This window comes from Strix aluco, chromosome 1 (assembly GCF_031877795.1).
Source record: "Strix aluco isolate bStrAlu1 chromosome 1, bStrAlu1.hap1, whole genome shotgun sequence".
NCBI lineage: Eukaryota > Metazoa > Chordata > Aves > Strigiformes > Strigidae > Strix > Strix aluco.
In genome coordinates, this window is record NC_133931.1 from 67340958 (window position 1) to 67364136 (window position 23179).

Sequence of the window (23179 nt, forward strand, 5' to 3'; positions counted from 1 at the left end):
TGTTCATCTTGATTGTGCACTGTGCTTGCTCAGTCCTCCCTCTGCAGCTAAGGCCCTCCTTGGCCCAGCCTGGTACCAGCTGTTGAAATACCCTCATAGTCCCCCATGGATCAAATTCTATTATCCTATGCTAAATGAATGAACTTTCATTGACCTCATTTTCTTGAGTTAAATTGTGTTTGGATGTTGGAGTCTGAGAAAGAACTTAGTATAAGTTTAGTTTCACTGTAACCCAAGTTTTCCTTGGATATGGAAGCAAGGTTGGTTTTCATCATAGGAAAGATGGCATTTGTACTCCAGAGAAGTTGCTACCAATTGCAATGACTGTAGAAGGTACTAGCAATAATTTTGCCCTAATCACTGCTGCTGTGGATGGGAGGTGGGAAAGCATTCCCTCAGGCATGAACTTTGTCTTGGTTTACACTTGTTCTCAGCTTCATGAATGATTACCATCTCTGAGAGGAAACATGTTTCTTTACTGTCAAGAAAATGATTTACTTTGTTTCTTATTTTAAACACAGATATGTTTTAAAGGAAGGACAATACCTCTTATCCAACAGAACAAGGAATTTAGTTTGGCATAATATTATTGCACAGGGCTTTGAAGACAAATAGAACAAAGAGTTTTAGGCTAGAGAACCGTGTGGGAAACTCTTCTCACTTTGCTGCTGCCTCACTTTTGGATTACAGCACATGGTGAAGCTCTCTGCAGAAAATTCTGAAACAATGCAGATGTTAGAGTGTATCCTGTAGCAAGTAGCAGAGTGGCTATGTCACTTTGGGGACAAGCCCACATGAATTAGTCCTTCCAAGAGGCACTTGCCATCTCAATACAACCACACTTTTTTTCAAGCTCCTGTTATCTCTGTGTAGCAGCATAAGACACCGTGTGCCCATACCAACACCCTTAGAGCTAGCTCAAAGATCTCTGCGCTGTACTCCATCATGTCAGGTGCAGACATACCTCTCTGGTGCTTGCCAGATCAGGTGACTCCATTCTTTTGGGTCTGTGCAATTATATTGGCCAAAGCAGACCTCAGGATGACATTTGTGGTCCATGCAGATGGAAAGCTTCAAGTGTAGGCTCAGGCCAAGCCAGAACACATTTCAGTGCATATAGGTCCCTCCTGCTTTAGTGTTCCTTGTCATTTATCACATCATCAGGCAAAACCCATCAAGCTGTCCTAAGACTATTTGCCAGATAGCAGCATGGATGGAGATGGATGAGAACCACATGACAGTATTGCCATAGCTCCTTTGAAGACACCTCTTCCAGAGTAATGTAAATATAGTCAGGAATTGTTTCTGATGAGAAATTTGGGAAGGCAAACCCATTAATATATTCATTTTAAAGCCTGCCATTCAGATATATATCTAAAATACTGCTTCCTTTCTAAGACTTTTTAAAAATCATTTGAATTACAAGACTACCATTTAGCTTTTGGACTTTGTTGTACTTTTATAGAGTCAGTTCATGAAGTTCTGAAATGCCGTCTCATATGCCTCACTAGCAGTGCATGGTGGTTGCTGGGACCCTGATAAATTCATGAGATGCAGTCTGAAGGCCAAACATGGGGGTAGGGGAGATGTGGAGGTTGCAAAGATGTGTCGAGACTAGACAAAATGATTCTATTTTAAAATTTACTTACCAGCACCTTTCCCTATTATGATTTTCAAATGGAACTCGTACCTAATATAGATCAAGTCATGTGTAAAGATAGGTTTACTGCTTGTAGTCAAGCTGGGTGTATGGAGGGGGTAGGAAGGTGCAGGATAGGCTGGAGGGGAGAGGATAAAAATTAATAGCCAGATCCTTAATTGGCTTCCATCATCTACTTACTAGGTTTTTATATAAATGCTGTGCTACTTCTATCTATTAACCACTCATAGATATGTTTTATTATCTACTTTCAAGAGTTTTATTTTAACAAACGTCTTTCTTGTTCTGCTCCCCAAAGTCCTGCTAATTGTTAGGCCACTGAAGCTCTGAGACCATTGCCTCTCTTGTACATTAGTATTGCCTCACTGGGTTTCCATATTGCTCTCTCTGCGTTGTCTGTATGTGTCTGTTGTTTCCTGTCTTATACTAGGTATGTGCATGTTTTGTCAGTGAGTGACCAGTTTTTTATTCTGTGGTGCCAACAGTGTTTCCATTTCTAATAGCCCTAAAGATCCACTGGAATGACTCAACCCAAGGACAAGAGGATACCAAGACATGGAAGAGGGCAAGGCTAAGTGGCCTGAGGGTTTTCTGTAATTAATTCTGTCTTTTCAAGATTTATTTAGTCTGATAAATTCAATTTAAATTTTGTTTAGTGTTAGCATTATATTGACTTTTTGGAATGTATTTAGGGTGTGCAGGGTTTTTTTTTTCATGGAAATTTTTTTTTTCCACTGTGCTTGGAATTTTAAATGCATTTAAAATGAGCAAATGAAATCTAAATTAAATGCTAGCAATAAACAAAACACCTTGCTAGACTTCAGGTAGGCAGCACTGGTTAACCTAGTTACTGCTTCAGAGAATGTGTGCCAATGACTAGAAACTTATTTTATATCATGCAACACTCAACGGTGACATCTTCTCTGAGTAGCAGCCTGAGGCATTTGCTCAGTGTTGACATGGAAAAAAGGACATTATCACATGACCCGCAGACACTGTTTCTCAGGATTTCTTTAATAATTGTTTTTCCACATTCTGAACAGTCCTCACAGCCTTGGAGAAGACTAGAGTCTCTTTAGTTCACGCCTTTTGGTCCTCCTTGTTGCGTAATTTCCAAAACAGTTTGGGATATCTTTGTCTGAATGCTGCCCATGGACAAGAGTGGTGCTTCCTTTCTTGTCTCCTAAACCCCTGTCTGTTTGGTTGCCAACATCACTGCTGCTCCAGCATCAGCTGTCAGAAGCCCCTGTCAGGGTGCCACAGGGGCTGGCTGCTCCCTAAGGGATGGAGGGTCCACATGGTGTCCATCAGGACCTCCCAAACAGGGCCCATCCCACTGCCCCAGTCAGGAGCAGGGCAGCTGGAGGGCACCAGGGACAGCCCCAGCCCTGGGCACTGGGCACCTCCCTGGGGACTGGCCAAGGCCACACTTCACTCCCTTCTCCATTCTGCCTCTATATCCTGGGGAAATCTTGCCCCCTCCACCATTTCTGGACTGTAACTTCCTTTCTGAACATGATGAAGAGACTGTCCGAAGAATCTTGTATCCTCCTCATTATGTAACCTCTGTATCGCAGACCCCTTCCTGACATCACTGGTATTTGTGCTCCACAGAAATCATAGCTAATAATTTCTCTTTTCTGTCCATTTCTCTGAATGAGCAACTTGCTCTGCCACCTTTATGATCAAGTCTATGCCTGACTTTTTCCTATTAAGGCTATATAATTCTAATAATAATCTTTGCCTATCAAGTCTTTATTCTTATCATCCCTCTCTCCTCTTTCCATAGCTTGGACTCTTTCTCCTACAGCCATCGTTCATTTTCTTCACATTTCCCTTTATGGATGAAATGTCCTTCCTGAAATCATGTCCGGGTCACCCACCAATTCCTCCTGCACAAAAATCTTCTTAGATATAAGGAGAGCTACAGATGGCTGGGAGGTTTATAGAAGTATGAAAGTAAATAAATAAATTGATGATTTAGTCAAACCCAAAAGTTTATGATTTATCACATGATTTATATGGCTGAATCTGTGCAAGACACCTGTCTTTCTAAGCTGTGACTAGATGTTTGGAAATCATAAAACATGAGATGGGAGCTGGTTTCTGCAAAGCTTATCTCATTTTGCTATATGATTAGTCCTACAGTTTGGCTCAATGGATTACTCTAAAGGGCTTGTTTTCATTTAATTGTGTTTGGTCTAGTGTCTTTTTGATGTTATTGGAAAGAAAATCCCAAGTGACTAACACAGATGCTTTTCTTCTCTATCTAATGTAGCAGTAACATATTCGTCAGTGCTCTGAATGTTCCCCACCATGAAATGAAATAACTTTTTTAGATGAGGCACAGCAGATTTCCCTTTATAAATCCAGTTTTAATTTGATTTTAATTTTTGGTGCAATCATGTAGATAATGCAACTGACAAATTTTCTAAAATCTTGACATCTATATGAGTAGAAGTGGAAGCAGAATGCATATCAATAAACTAAATTAAATGCTTACTAAGAGAAGTTGCAAGCAGACTTTAAAAGTTCCTTCAAAGAAGCTCGTCATTTCTTTTGTGAAAGTCTGATGCTATATAACAGTCCTGCCAAACACGTATCACATGAATTTACTGTGTCCCTAAAATTCCATTGAAATACCCTCAATGCATTCCTTTTTTATATCTGCATGGAATGTATCAAGTTGAAGGTATATATAGGAAGTAAATCTCTGCCTGTAGTTTTTTGTTATAATAAACACAGTGTCTGCTATTCCCATTTACCTCTGAACCAGCAACATGAATTGGATTCTTACATATTGGAAACAGCTGAAAGAAGTTGAGAGGAGGACTGAAAACAAGCAAAGATCAGATCTGAATCAAAACCCAACATATTTTAAGTTTTCTTTTTCTAGTCCATTATCAACTTCATAACCACTTTACTAATTGTATGGTTGCAAAACATATGTCACCTTATATTAATCTTATATATTCCCCTGAGTGTTTCAACATCTGTACAGAAAATGCTATCTTCCGTGAGTTAGTATTATGTTGTGCCATCAAATGACCCAATAAATAATACTTTATGAAAACATTTCTTGAGAGGAGGAATAATCTAACCTAGATAATACATCTTGAACTGATGAATGTAAGGATTTATGTGGAAAATATTCCAATAGGTTATTATGAGGGCTAAGAGAGTAAGTGGAGAAAAATGGAATTACATTTCTTCTTTTCATACTTTTTAATGTCTTAATCTACATCGCTGCATATAGAAAAAAGGCTGTACTTCTCAAAACAAGTCATGCAAGGTGCAGAGTCCTCTCAAATTACTGTGTGTTCAACAGGAATTGATTGTTTTCAACACTTCTTCACAATCGTAAGAACTGTGGAATAATTAAAACCTAGCAATATAGCTCTATACACCTGTTTAAGAGAAGAGTTCTTTCTTGTGAGCCAGACTAATATTGTGACTGAGATAGTCACTGCTGGCAGAATGAGGTGGGAGGAGAGGTCAGTTTCTGGACAGAGGACGTGCCCCTTGCACTTACACTGCAGGGGCACTAAGTTCCAAGAGGTCATTTAGAAAGGAGGAGTTTATTTTTTGTTGTCTTTATCTAGCCAAGTCAAGTCAAGTCACAATCTCCAGACAGGGGTCAGCGTGCTTACCTCAGATATTCTAGCTTCAGCAGATATTGCATCTTCTGAATCTCTGAAGATAATATTCAACTAGCTTAGTTTTAGTTCAGGAAATAAAGTGGAATGGTTTCTCCAGCTAGAGAAAAGCTGCAATGTCAAACTACAATTTTGTGACTATACATCACTCTCTTGCCAAATGATACATACAGCAAGTAGCATGTGAAAAACATGTTGGGGAAGACTTTTAAGCTATATATTCATGTGCCCTGAAATGCCTGGAGTGAAGACTGTGAAACATAATAGAAAGTTTCCAAGGATGAAGAGAATAGTGAGAAACCTAATCCCCTTCCCACTGAGGCAATCTGCCAAGAAAGACCTACAGTAGGTAAAATTTGGGCAAAAAGCCTCTCAGAAAACAACAGGTCTGGTTGGGGAAGAAACACAAAGAAACTGGTCAAGTCCTTAATGCCTTATTATGTTTTGCTTAACTTTTGAATTAGTGGAGTAATACAAGCCAGGCCTTCAAAATCTGGCCCAGTGTTTTGAAAACTGCGTTGCCTAAAGTTAAATGTATTTTTAGGAATCAAAGCAAAAATGCCATTGAAAAGGTTTGAAGCCTGGGAGGGGTGAGCTCACACCTTCACCGCTCCAGTAATTTGACTGGAGAGTGTTTCGTGCTAGGTCAGTGGGGGACCAGCTAGCCATATTGCAGCCAGATTCACAGTGGTAGCAGGCTGCTGGAGGGAAAGAACACTGGAAAGTGAACTCAGATCTACATGGAGATAATGGGATACATGTGAACAATTTGGGGGATTTTATCAGTGTACTTTCATGTCAAGCTTTTAATTAAATCTGCCAACTTGATTTTTCCTGTATGAGCTTTTGCTGTTTACCTTGGTGACTTTCCTTCCCATTTCAGTGTGTCTAGTTTGTTAATCTGTTTTCTTCTGAAATCTTTGAGAACTGTTTTCCACCTCTTTTTCTCTAGCAGCCTTTCTAGAGATAACCCACCTCACCTCTTTTTAAACGCTCTTCTTTTTTGCATCTGCCTCATCTGTAGATTTTCTTGTTTTCTCCATAGAAGTTCTTTCCCCCAATTTCCCACCTTTGCTACAACATTCTCCCTTTTCCCTGTATTTCTTGCTTCGTCCCTAAGAGCTTTTTCTTACATCTGCTTTCTGCCATTCCAGAACTGGATCTCCATCTCTTCTCTCTACTAACAGACTGACTTTAGTGGGAAAGCTATGCGCTCTTTTTTTTACTAGTAAGACATTGTTCTCATCTCCTGTTGGGTGAAAGGACCAGGCAAACTTCTTTTCCATTCTCCTCCATGAGGCCTTTTGCCCTATGTGGTCTGGGTGTGGTGAGCTCAGATAGCCTGCTGATGCTTTCATTGCATGGGCCACAGGGAGGGGATGTACCTTTCATTCCCTCCCCTACACAGAGCCCTACCACAGCGTCAAGATGATGAGAATCACTACAGCAGAGGGATGAAGCCTTAGGGCGGGAGGGGGGAATAAATAATGAATTGTTGTCAACCCTCCCTACTGCATTAGGCTGCCAGATGATTGCTTATTCCTTGCTCCCACCCACACGCTTCATGCCACCACCAGCATTCTCGGTCCTTTGTGGCTGATGTGGGCTAGTCAGCTGATGAGTCAGCTCTGCTAACCAGTGCTTTTCCAGCTCCCCATGGCAGGGATAGCTTTGGCATAAGAGTTTCAGCCAGGACTATCTGCGCCGAAGAGGGTGCCGCTTGAGTACGTTAATGGATTTATTTAGAAGTTTACCATTCTGCATATAAAGAGCAGGTTTCCAGGGGTGTGCAATTCAGCTCGTCTTGTTCTCGTTGTATATGCTCCGATGCAGGGAGTTTTGAAACTACACCCTGTATACCATCTGTTTGTATGGGAGTGTGGAGTTAATGGGAAATTCAAACTTTGAATAGGTCAGGAAATTCAAAGTTTTGTTCTCACAGCAATTAACTACATGTTGGTCTCAGATGGTATTTTAGCTCATTGGGTTAATGTACAAAATGAATCTTGCGCCACAGCAGAGTTCCCGTACCACAGCCGAGCTTGGCACAGGAACCGAGTGGGAGGAGAGGCGATCAGAGCTTCAAAATACCTTTGTGCCTCCTCGATGCCGGGCAGGCCTGGGCCTCTTTAGTGCTTCCCAGGGGTCAGAACACCCTCCGGGACTGGCTCATCCAGTGTCTCACAGCTCATGTCAACTGGGGAACATCTGGGCAGTGGAAAATACATCAGGCATAAGAATGTTCCAGCTGCCCCGTTCCCAGCCTGTCCAATCCTGCCTTGACTCCAGCAACTCCCGGCTGCGTTGCCTTGGCTGGGGCGCTACAGTTAGGCACTCCAGATCCTTTTCTCGTCCTGCATGTTGCACAAAGGCTCTGCCATGCTAGGGCAGGTTGTACTGACCACCACATGTGGAAGGCTCAGTCACAACAACCTGCTTTAAACTAATTTCTGCAGCTGCACTATTTGCTGTCTTCTTTAAATCTGCCTTTTACTTGGATAGTGCCAGGTATCCTTCAGCAGCCAAGCTAGAACTTCATTTATGTTGCAGTAACAGAACACTTTTTTCTTCCACTTCCAGACAAAGGCTATCTGGAAAGCACTGGACCATGGTAGAAAGGTAGCTGAGCAACAAGTATGTACATGGTGTTGGGGCAGCAGGAAGAGGCTGAGAGTAGAGACTTTTTTTTGAGCATGCTTGCTATAATTTTTGTAACTGAGTTACTCAGAAATCCTTAAAGCTTGATTGTAATTACTGTAATTTCTCACAGTACTTAAACTTATTTCTAATGAACGAATACCTCTTGGTAGCTATTTAAAGTAAATTTATTTATTAAATAATGATTTATATTACACTAATTGAAATAGTTTGATTTTTGATTATTAGTTGGAGCATAAGTGAGCTGGATTACATTTCTCTGGATAATTTTCAAATTAAATAAACTTCACAAAAGGACTAAAAAAATAATGTAAAGGCAGATTTGCAGCTAATCCAAATTACTGTCTGCATGTTCCCTTATATATATATAGGTGAGGTACAAATCTTTGACTGTCAGGTGCAAGTTTTTAGAGCTGTGGAGGGAATGAGGAAAGCTTGCAGTAATTATTTGGAAACCGGTGTATCGGAGGTCATTGTTTATCCTGATTTCACTATACTAAATTATTGACCAATTCTTTCTCTAGAATTGCAGATCCAAAGGCCCTTCGGCACATGATTAGACGCCTTCTTGCATCTCCTTAGAAAATGGAGCAATTGACCACACTGTTTTTGAGTAGAAGAGGTCATATTCTTCCAACAAGATTGCAAATATTTTATTTTCATATAATAAGGAATATAAAAAGGATTCACAGTAAGGCAAGACTCTTTGGGTACCAGCTCTGTGGATAGACTGCCATGCAGTACAGAGCTGAGCAGCAAGTATTCTAGCAGCTGTTTACCCTGAAATAACCATATGTAAACTCATTCCTGCTGTTACCAATGATTTTTTTTCACTGACTTCAGAATTACAGTATAATTTGTTTGTAAAGGTAAAGTAGCACAACAGTATTCTCATGTATCTCTTTCCATAACTAGAAAAGAAAAATTGTTGTGTTAATTAAATACGTGCATTAGTATCCAATGCTCTTTCACTTTAGATTAACTTGTGGTTTAACCAAATTTCATAAAGAGGGACAAAGTCACATTTCTTTTTTTAGGCAGGAGTTGATCTTGTATATTTTTCATTACCGTGGGAAGTTGTTGTAGTGAGCACAAATCAGCAACATAAGACTCAGGGCAACATCTTCAGGAGTTTCAGAAATCTTTAAAACTATGGCCTATGTTCAAAAATGCCTGCAGCCTTGTGTGCAGTGGTACTGTTACCCCTGAGGTCACTCTGGAGGCTGTCAACACTCTCCCTTTATAGATCAGCATCTCTGTCTCATCATCTCCATCAGCACTTTGTCCGAGCTGAGAAACTGTGATGATACTTGACGTCTGAGGTTGAGCCTGCCTTGCCGCCCTGACTTCCCATCCACGATGTGAGCATGCCAGTCTCTGACAGCGAGTGTGCCAGTGTCTACCAGCAGTAACCTCACAATCCCCCATCCAGTTTCCAGCCTAATTCCCCTCCATAAATATAGGTGAGACCTGGAGCAGAGATGAGGCTGATTTTGGGGTGTCATTAATTTCATATCAAAGCTAGACCCGGAGATCATCTTTTGTGTAAATGGCAAACTGCAGTGTGGGTGGGAGGGGACCTCTCCCACTGATGAGCTGGGTGAAGATACACATCAAGGTCAAGCCTGAATATCACTTTGGATGAAGCCAAGGGCACTTCAAGGCCTGTGGGTGCATGTCCAGAGTCACTCAAGCTGTCTATAGCATGTGTGGGTGCACCTGAACAAGCTTTCACCTGGCTAGCATGGCTAATAATAGCAATGAACTTGCGGGACAGTATGCAAATGAATCATCTTGGCCCACACTGTGAGTCCTCAATGGGCTTAATGCTGTGCCCTCATTACTATTGTTACTTATTTAAACTGGATTATGAAGCTGGTCTGGGCAAGCCTGTTTGTGTTGCCTTTAAATGAAATGTGTCTGTATACTAATCCTCATAAAATGCCAATGAGCAATACATCCAACTTCATTTTTTAAAGTGTAGGCTCCAAAGCAATTTAACAGCTTTTGAAAACTTTATTTCAGGTAATTAGTGCAAATAATTCATGATGGAACAACAACGGTTGCTTTCAAAGCGCTGCTTGTGAAAATAGGCCAAAGCCTTCCTTCATTGGGTAGAGTTGACTTACCATAAGAGGACAAATATTTTAAACTTTTTGCTTTAAATTCCCATCTGCCCTCCATCACCCAAAGGCCATTCTAGCTACTACCTACAAGGCATGTCCATACAACAGATTCGTATGTTGGTCATTTCTGGGACATTGTCAGCTAAAATATAAAGTAAGCTTTTCTGTCCTAGAAACAAGCTCTAACTAGTACTTGTATTTTCAAAGTATTCAGAATAAATTTTCGATAGTAAGCCCATTTCCTGACTTCCATTTCTGTACTGTGGGTGTTACTAACACTGCAGCAGGGCAGTGTTTAATTCAGGGAAATCATATCTGATGTTTATTGAATCTAAAGTTTGTTTGACTGCTTACTGTGGCTTTTAAATATCTTAATTAGCATAATTCACAGTAGCACATGGTTGGCAGACATGGACTTTTAAGATAATAAAAAGGAACGGGCTGAATAAATATTTGAAAAAGGTGCCAGTATAGTTTAAAAGAATTGTAGAGCTATTTATCTTAACTTTTTATTTAATTCTGCTCAGGCAACATGACTTCATCCAGATAAAACTCCAAGCTATATATTTCTTGCCTGATCTAACTGAAATAAAATAGTCCCATCACATGTTTGGGGGAAGCCCATGCGATAACATGTGTGTGCCTTATATCTGTGTGGGTCGTAAGGATGGGCTGCCTCTTTAAAAGGTTTCCATGAACCTGTATTGTTATAGTAAGCTCTGGTAGGCGAAGGGTTGCGTGACTGCAGCAGACTCATTTGTGACCTCAGAAAAGTGGTTATGAAAGTGATCTCTTGATCAGAGGAATAGAGCTCTGCTGCCTGCCAGACCAGCAAGGCAGAAATGAGCCTCCTCCCTGCAAATCTGCCCTGGCAGGAGAAAAAATGTTCCTCTTTTGGATGCAGCATTCATAGACTAAGTCTTTAATGATTCCTCTGAAAAATACTCAGCTTAAAACAAAGTCTAGAGTATACATTTTGTCCAGTTAATGTTCACATTTTTTAAGAATATGTGCAAAAGCATCTTTGCTTTTGCTTTTTGCAATTTGATATGTTCATTTTCTGCCTTAAACCTATTCCTATTTTCCTTAGCATAGCTCTAAAAAGTTTTGTTTCAGTGGTTATTGAACTGACTCTGGCAACAAGTCACAGTGCGTACCCAATGAGGATCATATTATAACTGATGAAAAACCAGTATAAACTGATGTTTATGTCACATAATGAGTGTAAAACAGATCTGATGAGTCAGCAGGTAAGAAATGACCAGTTTTCATCCAGAAGACCTTGACAGAATAAGAAGCACTCGAAGTAATTTATGTATCATAATTCTCTTCGTACATACTATTCACCTAGTATCGATCACTTGGTGAAAGCTGTAATTAACTATAATTGCCTTGAAAGCTGAGGCCACAACCCCTTATGTTTCATGAGTGGAAGACAAGTTTCCAGTCCTTATTCTATAACGAATACTCATTTTTTCTTTGGCAGCTTGCAATGAGTCAAGGTAGTAGGCACCTTCACAGGAGTCAGACTTGCCTGTTCAAGTCAATGACACATAGGCAGAAGAGTTGAAACTGGAGAAAAGGTTATATTTTATTAACTAGAACTTTGTTTCTGAAATACAGAACGTTGTTTGGTTGTTCCTTGTCTTCACATGGGACTAGTCTGATAAGAACTCTGTGGTCGCCTTATAATTTTATCACTATATCTAAGTAGTCTCTGTTTTTAAAAGCTGAAGAGCAAATCAAAGCAGGGCCACAATTTACATTCTTAGAGCTTTCAGGTATTACTCTTCCTGCCTTTTTAAAAGATATTATTTTTCATTATGTTTAGAAATTTTGAAGGTCCTAATTCTGGTTGTTGACCTAGGGACTGTGGCGTTTTTCAAAAATTCAATTTCTCTCATGCCAAGGTGGAGAGAACATGTAAGCCCACCACTGGCCTGCTTAGGGTCTGCTTGGGATCTTTTTCTGAGCATGGAACCTGGCTGTGAAAAAAGACAAAGCAAAACAGTTGTGAGGAAGTGAAAAATGAAGGTTCTTGTAGTAATTGAACACATCATGTTCATGCATTTTCTAATTCTGCAGAAGGTTCCTGTTCTGCAAAGCAATTTATTTTTGAACAAACCATAATGTCTTTACTGCAGGCCCTCTGACTTGCAAGGGATTCCAGTTGGGAGCAAGGTCCATCTGTTTGGATAGCTTTTCAGGACTAGTCTTTAAATGCATAATTGAAAAATTAATGTGTATGAAAACACATTAAACATATCCAGGGATAGTAACATTATCAATTTAGGGTTCTGGTAGTTCAATTTTTGACTTCTGGTGTTGACTTGTACTTCTGAGCTTTTGGGTAAGATTTTCATGTTACTGTTTTTCTTCAGCATTCTAAAAAATTCTGGAATATAGTTCAGTGTTTTAAAATGATCCTGAAAACTGATTCTGAAGATTTTTTTTTAAACTTTTAGATACTGTTCCTGATGTTTCATGTGCCTGTATCTTGTCTCGGCACGTTCTTTTACTTCCTGAAGTAGAAAAGCCAAAGCTCAAGGACCTCCTCTTGGGCATATTTTTCCCACAGCTCATTAGGTTCATTTAACCTCTCAAGGCAGCTCTTCATACAGTCAATCTCATCATGGCAGTCTCCACAGAAAGCAGAAAAGACCAAAGCAAAGTAGCTCTCCCTTAGAAAGAGAGTACCGTGTTCTGTGGGGTGTGTGTATTTATTGGTGATTGTACAGCAGTGTGCTGTGATATCTATCTGACTCAAAGGTGGAGATTCTTTCATTTATCCTGTCAAGTGTGTTTGCTTATTTAAAGTACACTGGAAAGCAAATGTGGCTGTTTCTTTGCCTTTAGTATCAGATACAGTATGGCTGCTATATAAAGCAGATATTAAGGAACTGCTCTTACGATATTTCTAACTCTGAAACTGATGAAGACAGATTTGGTTTTCTGGGTAACATATGCACATCCTGTGCACTAAGGTCTCGGTGTGAATATTTTAGATGCAATGTTTATTTCATCTTAAAGGTTTCCTTTATCCTCTCCAGATCGTGTGCTCTGGCTATTTTTAAACAGTCTCTTGGGTGATATACTGGTCTACTGACACATGCTCTTTCAACTCTCTTCTAAGAGATGCTGACTTAAATTCCCTCTTGGAACTAGCAGGTATGAATTTAGTCTGTGCCTTTCCACGCAGAGTGGTGCAAATGAAATTATAAAGGGACAGAAATGTTATAAAAGCAGTAGAAATTGAAGAGTGGAAGCTCAGGAGATAGTTTGTTTGAAACACAAGCCTGGAAAAGAGGTTATCAAATCCAAAAAGGCAAGCAAAGATCATGTAAATCTCACATAAGTCAGTCATTGTCAGGTTGATTTAATCAGGAAGAAGGAGAGATGCTCTCTCATACACTTTCCTAGCTGCATTTATTTTCACGGTTGGTCTTTGATTTGATTTCATTCTTCAGGGTCTGATTTACTGAATGTTCTAAACTGCAGATCTAAATTGAAGAGGGTAAAATGGTGCACATCTTCTGCAGCTAATAAAGACTAAAAATGTTCTGATATTCTCAAGATAAATCTGTTATCAGGACTTCATTGCATTTCTTCTGTAAGATGTGATTCTTACAATCTCCTTTTTTAAACTGGGGAAGATTCCAGTAGACTGTAGTTGTTTACTTATGAACCCACATAGCTTTTTTCTTAGCTGTCTTTTCAGTAAAAGTGGATCTTGGTCTCATTACTTATGTTTCTGAAAAATATTTCAGACTCAAATTCATTTCAATAGGCTGTTTATCCTAAAAGAAATTTTTCTTTTTTTTAAAATGCATTGATTAGTCACAAGCTGGTCTGTCATCATATGCTTAAATTTAGTCACACACAGGCCTTCTCATAAGGTTCCGATTTTTCTTATTGTCGCTTCTGTGATATACTTTGTTTCACATCCACAGATTCTGCTCTTGTTTATCTGTTGTTTATTTTCTGTCTGCAACAGATTTCATGGACAAGGTCATGACATTGCAGTGAGAATATAACAACATAAGAAATACACTACTGTGTCACACCAGTGGTCCATCTAGTCTGGTATTCGTATATCCAAAATTGCTTTCTTTTATCTGTTTTAAAGCATTCTTGTACTGGTGTTGTTGAGCACTTCACTGTCCGCATATTGTGGGGTTGGGTGAACAGCAGTTCTGCATTCAGTTTATCCATTGCCTTTACAATTTTGTAAACCTCTGTTACATCTCTCCTCAACCTTCTCTCCTCAGTAAACAGTTACAGCCATTTTAGCCTCTCCTCAAAGGGCAGCTGCCTCTGCTGTGGACCCCAATGTCCGTTGCTGTATTATTTTCATTGGGAGAATCAAGCCAGTGACAAAATGGCCTCAGGACAATGAAATAATATGAGCCATATCAAAAGAGGACTACATTCTTGAGCCATGGATAGACAAAGTGCTGTGAATTCAGAGGATATAGAGAACGTAAATTTTATTTTTCCCTGTACAGATTTTTTAAAATATCTGGACAAGGGAAAAGATGAAGAGCTATTCAGCCGACAAGCCATCATGAAGGATGCTTGGAAGAACTGGAAAAGTCTGCAAGTTGTTTTGATAGGCCATCTGCTCCATAGATCCTAGAATCAATGTGTCCTGCTGTGCTATTCCTCTGAATATGTATGTATATCATGATCGGTGGGATTTGCTGAGATCCCACTCAAGAAATCAGGATGTCGCAGGTCAGAACACACTGCACGACACATAAAGCTAATGTGGATTAGTTTGGTGAAGTCGGAATCGCTCTACATGGGCTTAATATGCAGTGTTTCAGAGTGTAGTACAGAGGAAAACGAAAACTAGAGTAAAACAAACATAAAACTACATTGATTGTACATTCTGAGGTCCTTAACTCTGGAACTAACCAATGTTAAGCAAGTTTTCTAAATACAGAATAGTTCTCTTAAATTTATTTTTTTCTACACCAAATTTATGCTGTAGATCTTGATTCTGATTAATGGACATGTAGTTGACAAGCTCATGACTTAAGGGGCAAGGAATTTCTTGGAATCAACTTAATTTTTACAATGCATGTGGGTATTGATTTGAAAGTGTTTTACAGATTTCTTACTCGAGGTTGCTGATAACTCAGCTTGAGATCCATTTTGTAGTTTGACAGAATAACCTGTTTGGATTTACCTTTTATGGATTTATTCAAAAGGGTGTGCAAGCAAATACACAGTCAGACAAGCTAATGTATTACAATTTAATTAAACTAAGAATGGAATAATACAGGGATAAAATTAAGGCCCCAGAACTGAACCTATAAATCAATATGTTCCCATCATCAAATCATAATTTTTAAAGTAGTAGGTAATCAAATAAAATTATGAAGATGAAATGGAAAGCAATTACTTGGGATAAGTCTTATATCTTGGGATAATTTAGGAGGACTGCATGTCTTTGGCAGTCTTATAGTCAATGTAGTCTACTAGACCAACTAATAACTCAAATATTTACTCACAGTGGTGCAAATAGATCTCTAAAATATCTTGTTTGCTCAGTGTGGGGTTGTCTGTTGGGGAGATCATCTGTTGAGTCATCTGAAGAGAGAAAGGTTTTAACAGTAAGCTGCAGAGACAAAATGTGAGCCCTTTGCTTGTATAGTTAGCACACAATTCAGTTTCGCATGGAGGCACAGTTTTCTTTGGATCTATGATCCCTCAGAAATGATGGGGTAAGGGACATGTTACAGTCCCAGATGGCATAAAATCATGACATACAGGTGTGGTTTCTTGTGAGCCAGTTGTGTCAGATACAGATAGGATAAACCATGAGAAAACATTATAAGATTAGCTAATAACTTAATTCACACATTCTCCATATGCACACACTTTTCATAACAGCCACTTAACCATTCTCAGCATTTCTTAAATTATTCTACATATTTTACAGACCAAGAATTGTGGCAACAGGAAGTTCTGTCCAGAACTTACCCTAATGCATAAGCAGCTCTCACCTTACAAAATGAATCCTGTTTGTAATTAAACAATGAAAGTTTTCCTGGAGGGAATGTGAAATGCCCATTATTGGGGATACTCAACAAAAACCATGTGCAACCTGTCTAACTGAAGTTAGCTCTGTTTCTGTCAGGGTGGAGTAGACCAGATAAGACCTTCAAAGGTCACTTCCAACCTACAACTTCCTAAGTTTCCATGATTCCCTATCCCAACTCAACAATACGCCTGGGTTCCCCACAGGTAAAATACTTTCCTAAAGCCTCACAGAACTCCTTGCACCACAACTGAACACGAGCAGGTAATTGTTTTCAGCTTCTCAGCTTGCCTCATCTAAATTGTATTCCCTAAAGGCACACAGACCTCTTTCTCACATGCAAGAAAAAAAATACCCTGATTTTGTCACCACCCCAAGAACTCCTTGGTTTGTGTTTCTTCTCTGTCAGCTGCACCCTGACTCTGATGCTGCCTTTTTGCTGGACTCCCCAGTACTGCCTGCCCTGGCATCATGCCAGCTCCAGCTCCATCCCAAAGACTCAGTCTGTCCAGCATGACCTTCTACCCTGAACTGATTCACTTCCTGACACAACCTTGCTCAACAGTTAGGTCAAGAGGGAGAAGATAAGACTGATGGATTTTAGAGGGCAGCATGAGGAAGAGGGGGAATTTATTCTGGGAACTGGAGGACAGCATATCAGGACTTGCCCATGGCAAGAGGCTCGCCCTTCTCCCTTTCTCACCTGCTGGGAACCCTCTCTGAGATCTCATCCTTAATATCTTGTCCAATCACCACTAAATCTTCTAATGAGCCAGATCTGTCAGGGCTGATGTAGAAAAACTACAGGAATGCGAGCTTTCTCCCTCTTTTCTGTTTTTCTATAGAAGTAATTTCCATGTGTACTCTTACACACATAGACAGCAGTGGCAGCTGGATCGCTGTTTTAGAAAGTTTATCTCATCTGCAGTAATTTCTGAAAACACAAAACCTTCCAGTGGAATATAGCAAACCCAACCATTTTGATGATCGCTCTGGCAGCATTTTTTACTGTTTGCAAAAGGATTTGGCTTCGCGGAAACACTCCTCACCTCTCAGACTGTGGGTTTTCTCCTCTGTCCCTGCTGCACGAGAGTTATTTTCTGATCCTTTCCTTTAAGCCCCTTTGCTTTTTTTAGGCAACTTCCAGATATCTGATACAGTATATAATGAGGAATTAGGTTCCATTACACGAAGGCTTAACCTTCTCAAAAAGCATTCAGCGCTTGCCAGGAGTCATCAATATTTAACAGCTGTTGTTATTATGAAATACTTCATAGGGTAATGCGGCTCGTCTGCTCGCACGCAAGGGTTTGAACGGGCGCCAGGCCCCTGTCAGAGCCGCCGGGAGATTGACAGGCGGCGAGGGTTGCGTGACAGCGGGGCTGGGGTTAGTCAGCAGTCTGCCTCCTCCGCAGCAGGGACTTCTCCTCCCCCTCGCCTCCCCTTCAAAAGGGCTCCTCTGGACTGGGGGGGCACGGGCTGGGGTCTCAGGGAGGCGAGGTGGCCCCACCAGCCTGTGCAAGGACCGCGGGGAGAGGAGGGCTGCCGAGCGGTGGCATCTCTTTGATGCCCCTCTTGCACACGGGGAAAAATGGATGAGGCTCACTGGGAAAGAGGAAAAGAGGTTCTGAAAGAAAGAGGGGACGGGATCTGGAAAGCAAACAGTTTGTACCTTAAATAAATGTCATACTGTACTCGAGAAACTTCAAAGGGCAGTCAGATTTCAAAGCATCTCTTAAGAAGAAGCAGACTGAGAAAACCACTAAGTTGGGAAGAAAAACTTTGCATTATTGCTAGCATAATTTCATCTGGTGTTCTGGTAGCCTCCACAACAGGACTGAGCACCATAAATCTTTTAGTCAGAGGGTGCATTTTGGTGCTGATTTCTTTCCCAAAGCGTTTGTGCAACCTGTATGTTGTGGCATTTCAGAGTGCAAACATCCCTTTCCATATTGTTTGACAATGTATAATAACCATCCTTTATGTTGTATATTGTTTAATTTCACTGTGCATCTAATGAGCCCTGTCCTTATTGTCACTCAGTGTTCTCTGTAATGCAGCAAGAGGAAACAGACCATTTCAATTCATGGTTGTAGGTTTGTTAAGCAGGATTGCTCATACCGAGTGTTTCCTAGTTGTTTTGTTTTGTTTTCTTAGCATTCAGGGTAACACGCATAGCTGATTCTTCCTGCAGCTAGAAGATCCAGGAAGAAAGACCCTGTTTTCACTTCCTTTCAAGTAACAGTTACCAAAAGTAAGGCTTGTATGCATAAAGCAGTCTCTCTGAACCCGCAAGCTAGATTCAGGTATTTTCATCTGCCTATTTTAAGAAACAATTTATCCCCTGGGGATCACTGGAGAGAAATGGTCTCACAGGTACTCCTCATAGAAAGGCTTGAAACTGATATGCCTGCATCACACCAAGGCTGAAGAAGACAGTATTTTCCCCTTCTTATACTTCAAATGAACCCAGGCAAAGTGTTCAGATAAGAAACAGCATCCCTTCACTGCTCATTTCTCACTTGTGCTGGTGCTTTGATGCAGGTAGTCTTAGCAGTGCAAGGCCCCTGGGGCAACTGGGGTACAGTTTGTTCATACATTAGTTTGTTACAGAGCTTAGCTTGGGATGTAATTTTGCTAATTATTTTCTGAAGAAAGAAGGTTGTGCTCGTGCGAGAAGAGAGGTACAGAAACACTCTGGAGAATGTAATCCCATGGGTTTAAAAAGTACAGTTTTATGAGAGTCCTGAAATTTCCATTCCTCTGAAATAAAGAGTATTCTGCAATGAATAAATGTTACGTTATTTCTGGGGGAAAGGGAATGGCTGGTTTCATAGTGCTTCTATAGACTTTAAAGTGTCAGGCAACTTTTCTCTTTACAATATTCCAGATTTGGTTTTCAAGCCAAGGGGTTTGCAAATGCAGATAGCGATGCTCATATCAGAACTGGAGGCCCAGAAGAGGTCTCAGGTTTTTACAGTGTTCTGGGGAGAGACAGTGCAGCTGTGAAAGGCTCAGCAGCACTGTCTGAGACAGTCTCATACTCCTTCAGCCAAACTTAGGATCCCTTTTGTGGATTTTATTTTCTTCATTAATTAACTGTCAATTCTAACAGTACATTATTTTTTGGTTTCCACTCCTTCTACCGTTTTCAGATCAGAAATTGGAACAATGTTGTCAGATCTCTGACCTTTCCTTCAGGAAATCACATTGGGCATTTTTCTTCATTTTCTCTCCCTTCTCTTCCTTCTCCTAGCCCTCTTCCCCCCTGCCCTGTATGCTTCCACAGTGCAGTCCTTCTGTAGGACCCAGCATTTCCAAACTTGTGGTCTTTTAACGTTGCCTGGGACTGCACCATGCTTACTAGATCGCATGACCTTGCAAAACTGTCAGTCCTGGTACATGTGTATCTTGTATTTATCACCCTATGGTATCAATATGCTCATTCATCTTCTTTGGCAGAACAGCTCCATCTTCTGTTTTATTTTGTGTTCTGGAAGTGCAGGCTAGATAAATTGTGCTCAGAAAAAGGTCTCTGATGTTCCTTCTACCCATCTCTTCAGTTTGCCAGTTTTGAACCTAGTAGGTGAGCGCTCTATGCTGAATTGCTGACAATCTAGTCTGGAGTTGCCTCTCCCAATGGAAAGCAGTCCAAGGCTCCATAAAGCTAAAACTTTCCATTTATTTTACAGCCAGCAACATTCATCAGACTGCCTGCAATATCAGTTTTTTTCTTGCCCCATTCTTGATATATGGGAACACCAGCAGCCAGTTTTTCCCTCAGGTCACTGAGTCATCCTCTGCTGTTTGTTATTTTTTATCTTTCCACAGTTTGCTCTTCCATGCCTACTAGAGACAGTACTCCTGCATTCTCCAATCTTTCATTTGTTTTCATCATCGTAGGCTTCACCGTTGCTCCAGAGGGCCACCATTTTATGTAATGTCTAAGCCTAATTGCAGCTGTCTTGACATCAGAGCCTTTGCTATCAAGCCACCCGTCACAACCAATACTTACTTTCCTTCAGTTCTCCCTCTCAATTCTTGGTGGTGACAGGGATATTGTTAGGCTGCTCTGTTTTCTTTTCCCGATTTTTCTGCCTAGTCAGATAACATCTTGCAATTTTCCGTTCTCACCCTGTCACGTCTTGCTTTTCCTCCTCCTCATTCATTTTGGGGATCTATGTGGTTTTCTGCCTTTCTTGATCTGCTTTCTCCAGGTGACAGGCAGTAGTACGAGTAGCAGTACCCCTTCTGAGCTGTCACTGCGGGATCATCCAAGCCCTGGGTGAATTAATCAAGCATTTCCAGCTCAGGGAGGCAGAACAAGAGTGAACAGTGAGTGACAGCTCTGCTGCCTCAGGTGCGAGGAACAAACATCCCTGTCTCTGAGGAGCTCTTGCTTCTTGGCATGAAGGGTGTCATTCGTCTTTGATGGTGCAATGGGTCTCCTTGCATACAGGCCAGTGAGTAGGGTATGTTATGAAACGGATGTGTGTGGCCTAACATACGGGTAACTCTAGCCGGCAAAATAACATTAAAATACTTTCCATTTGGAGATGGAATTTATAGTAGCCAGACGAGCTGTGGAACAAACATCTCTTCTGCTTCTGCTGCTGTGTTTGTGTGAGCCTGAAGGCTAACAAACAGGCAGGGAGCTCTGGCCCGCTCAGCCGGGTAAAATAATAGTTTCCACTAACGATGAAGTTTGAACTGGTGGAATTTTCACAACGCCAAAAGAGCGCATCAAAAAAATAAACCTTCATTTCCTCTCACCCCTCCCTGTCTGTCCTTTAACCTGCACAAAGACTGAAAACCACCGTGTCAGTAATTACAAAAGCATATTTTCTGAGGGGGGAGACTCTGGAAAAGGCCATTGGAATAGGGGCTGGGCTTTTAAAAACTATTCTCACAAGTGTCCATATGTCTGTTCTTATGGATAGGCGTAGCAGAAGGCTTGGCTGATCAGGGGGAAAAAAGTGCAACCTTTTCCAATTAGTTCAAAAGCTATACCAAAATGAAAATGCAGATTGAAGACTCTATATCCTGTTCATAGCAGCCTAGCTTACAAGTCTGAAATCACAGAATTGTTTGGGCTGGAAAATGTGGGTAGGGATCTGTTTTAGGCAGCTTGGGATTTTCCTGATGTGTTTTCCCATGCCCAGGGGATGGTTTTATTACATCTAATTATACATTTGAGATGATTGCTTTGGGGTAATGACCGACATTATCACTGGCGGCAAATATTTACAATGTAAACTAAAAACCATCACAAATATTCAGTCAGTGTGATTCTGCATTGTTATTATCTGTTGTAAAATGCTGATGTATCTTGCAAGAGTCCCTCACTAGGCTGTTAAATTGATAAGGGGCTCTTGCACAGTCCTTTGGAAAGGAAGTGACTCCATTTAGATCATATCCTCCGTCATTTGCAACAAATATTATTCAAGCCATTTAAAAATGTAGACCTTTTTCTTAATTTGGTGTCTTACTAAAAATCTAAATCCCATTGTCATGGCTTTTAGCAACAAGCTCAGGAGAATTAGGGGCTTGCTGGCTGTCTCCTTATTCTGATTTGGTATAAACTATTCCTGTCCATCTCAACCCTTCTTTTTTTTTGGATTATTAACCATCTCTGGCTGTGGTTGCTCCAGCTCTTCTTGAGCTGGAAGGGACAATGTGTATCAAATGTCCCAGCTAATCTCACTGGTATGCTCTTCTCTCTTATTTTGGAAAGGAGAACAAACAAAAAACTGAATCTCTGTTCGCTGCAGGGATATTTGTATCACCCATCTCTGGGATAGTGCTGTAAGAGTGAAGCTGACTCCTTAATTTTTGCTGAGCAAATGATAAAGACAGGTTTGGGTCATACTCCCCAGATGATGCAGAAGCCCAATGTATCAAGTGGTGTCAGCCTTCTCAGAAATTCTTTCATTATCCCCAGAAATGGGATTGTATTTCAGGGATTTTTCTGTGGGATGTATCGATATGAAGACTTTAATCTGAGTATTCTAAGATATTTCAGATCAAGCAATTATAACCGATGTCTGGGAAGAGCACTCACCAGTTTTGACTCCCATGAAGGTTTTCATTATTATTAGGAAAAATACATGCAGTTTTAATCTATAGTGAGAGATTTTCATGAATTACATGTAGTAAATGACCTGCTAAAAACAAACTTTAAGCCTCTGTTTAAAAATGAAACAGTTTAAGAACATTCCCTTGAATCTTAGAGTCAGGCTCAGACTCGTAGAAGTGAATAGGGTAAAGTGAGACTGAAAATAATCTGATGCCAAGAAGGTCAGCAATGAAAATAAGAAACTTATTTCAGTCCCTTGTCTTCTGAGCTATATAGGCATTTCTTTATATTGTCATAATACATATTTTTATAAACAAAACAACTTGCTAACTTTCTTCTGTTTCTTTCCTGTGGGTTTTGGTTGTTGCTTTATGTAGAGTACACTAATGGAAAAAATATGTCCAATAAAAAATGTGATAGATATTTCATATAAAAACCATCTGGGCTGCCAAATATGTATCTATCTCCCTCGCAGCAAAAGAAAGTTATCAGTAACTGAGATCCAGACCACAAAGACAGTAACTCCCAATTAAATCAATGGATGTTAAGTGCCTAAATAAGAATTTTAGTTTAGTGGCCCTAATCATTATGATTTCTAAATTGATAACTCTTTCCAACAGCCATTCAAGAAAAGCACTTTAAGAAGCAAGTTGGCCAAACAGTAAAAGAAGACAATGTATCTAACAAGACTGCTGTACAAGAAGGTGGACTTCTACTAGAAGTGAGTGAAAAAAATTCAGTCTTTTCTGGCTTTAATTTATTCAGTTTGATGGTGTATTCGGGTTAATGCTGTGTAGCAACTTTGAACAAATGGTCAGTCTTGGTGTGAGTCATTCAAGAATCACGCTTGTGAGTGCTTCTTGCAAGAGCAAAACTGGCAGTTGTAGTTCCAGTCAGTCTTTGTTTAGGCAGTTGTACCTTGCACCCTTACATCCTCAGAATTGCCAGTGAACTCCA

The 23179-nt window shown here is 40.4% G+C and overlaps 1 protein-coding gene across 1 annotated transcript in view; it reads left to right on the plus strand.

Annotated features, from left to right (window-relative positions):
• AHRR (aryl hydrocarbon receptor repressor) overlaps positions 1-23179 on the plus strand; it is a 66371-nt gene that overhangs the window by 16774 nt on the left and 26418 nt on the right. Inside the window, exon 3 of the mRNA XM_074847887.1 lies at positions 22843-22943. Within this exon, the coding sequence (XP_074703988.1) occupies positions 22843-22943 (101 nt within the window). The remainder of the gene's footprint in view (positions 1-22842; positions 22944-23179) is intronic.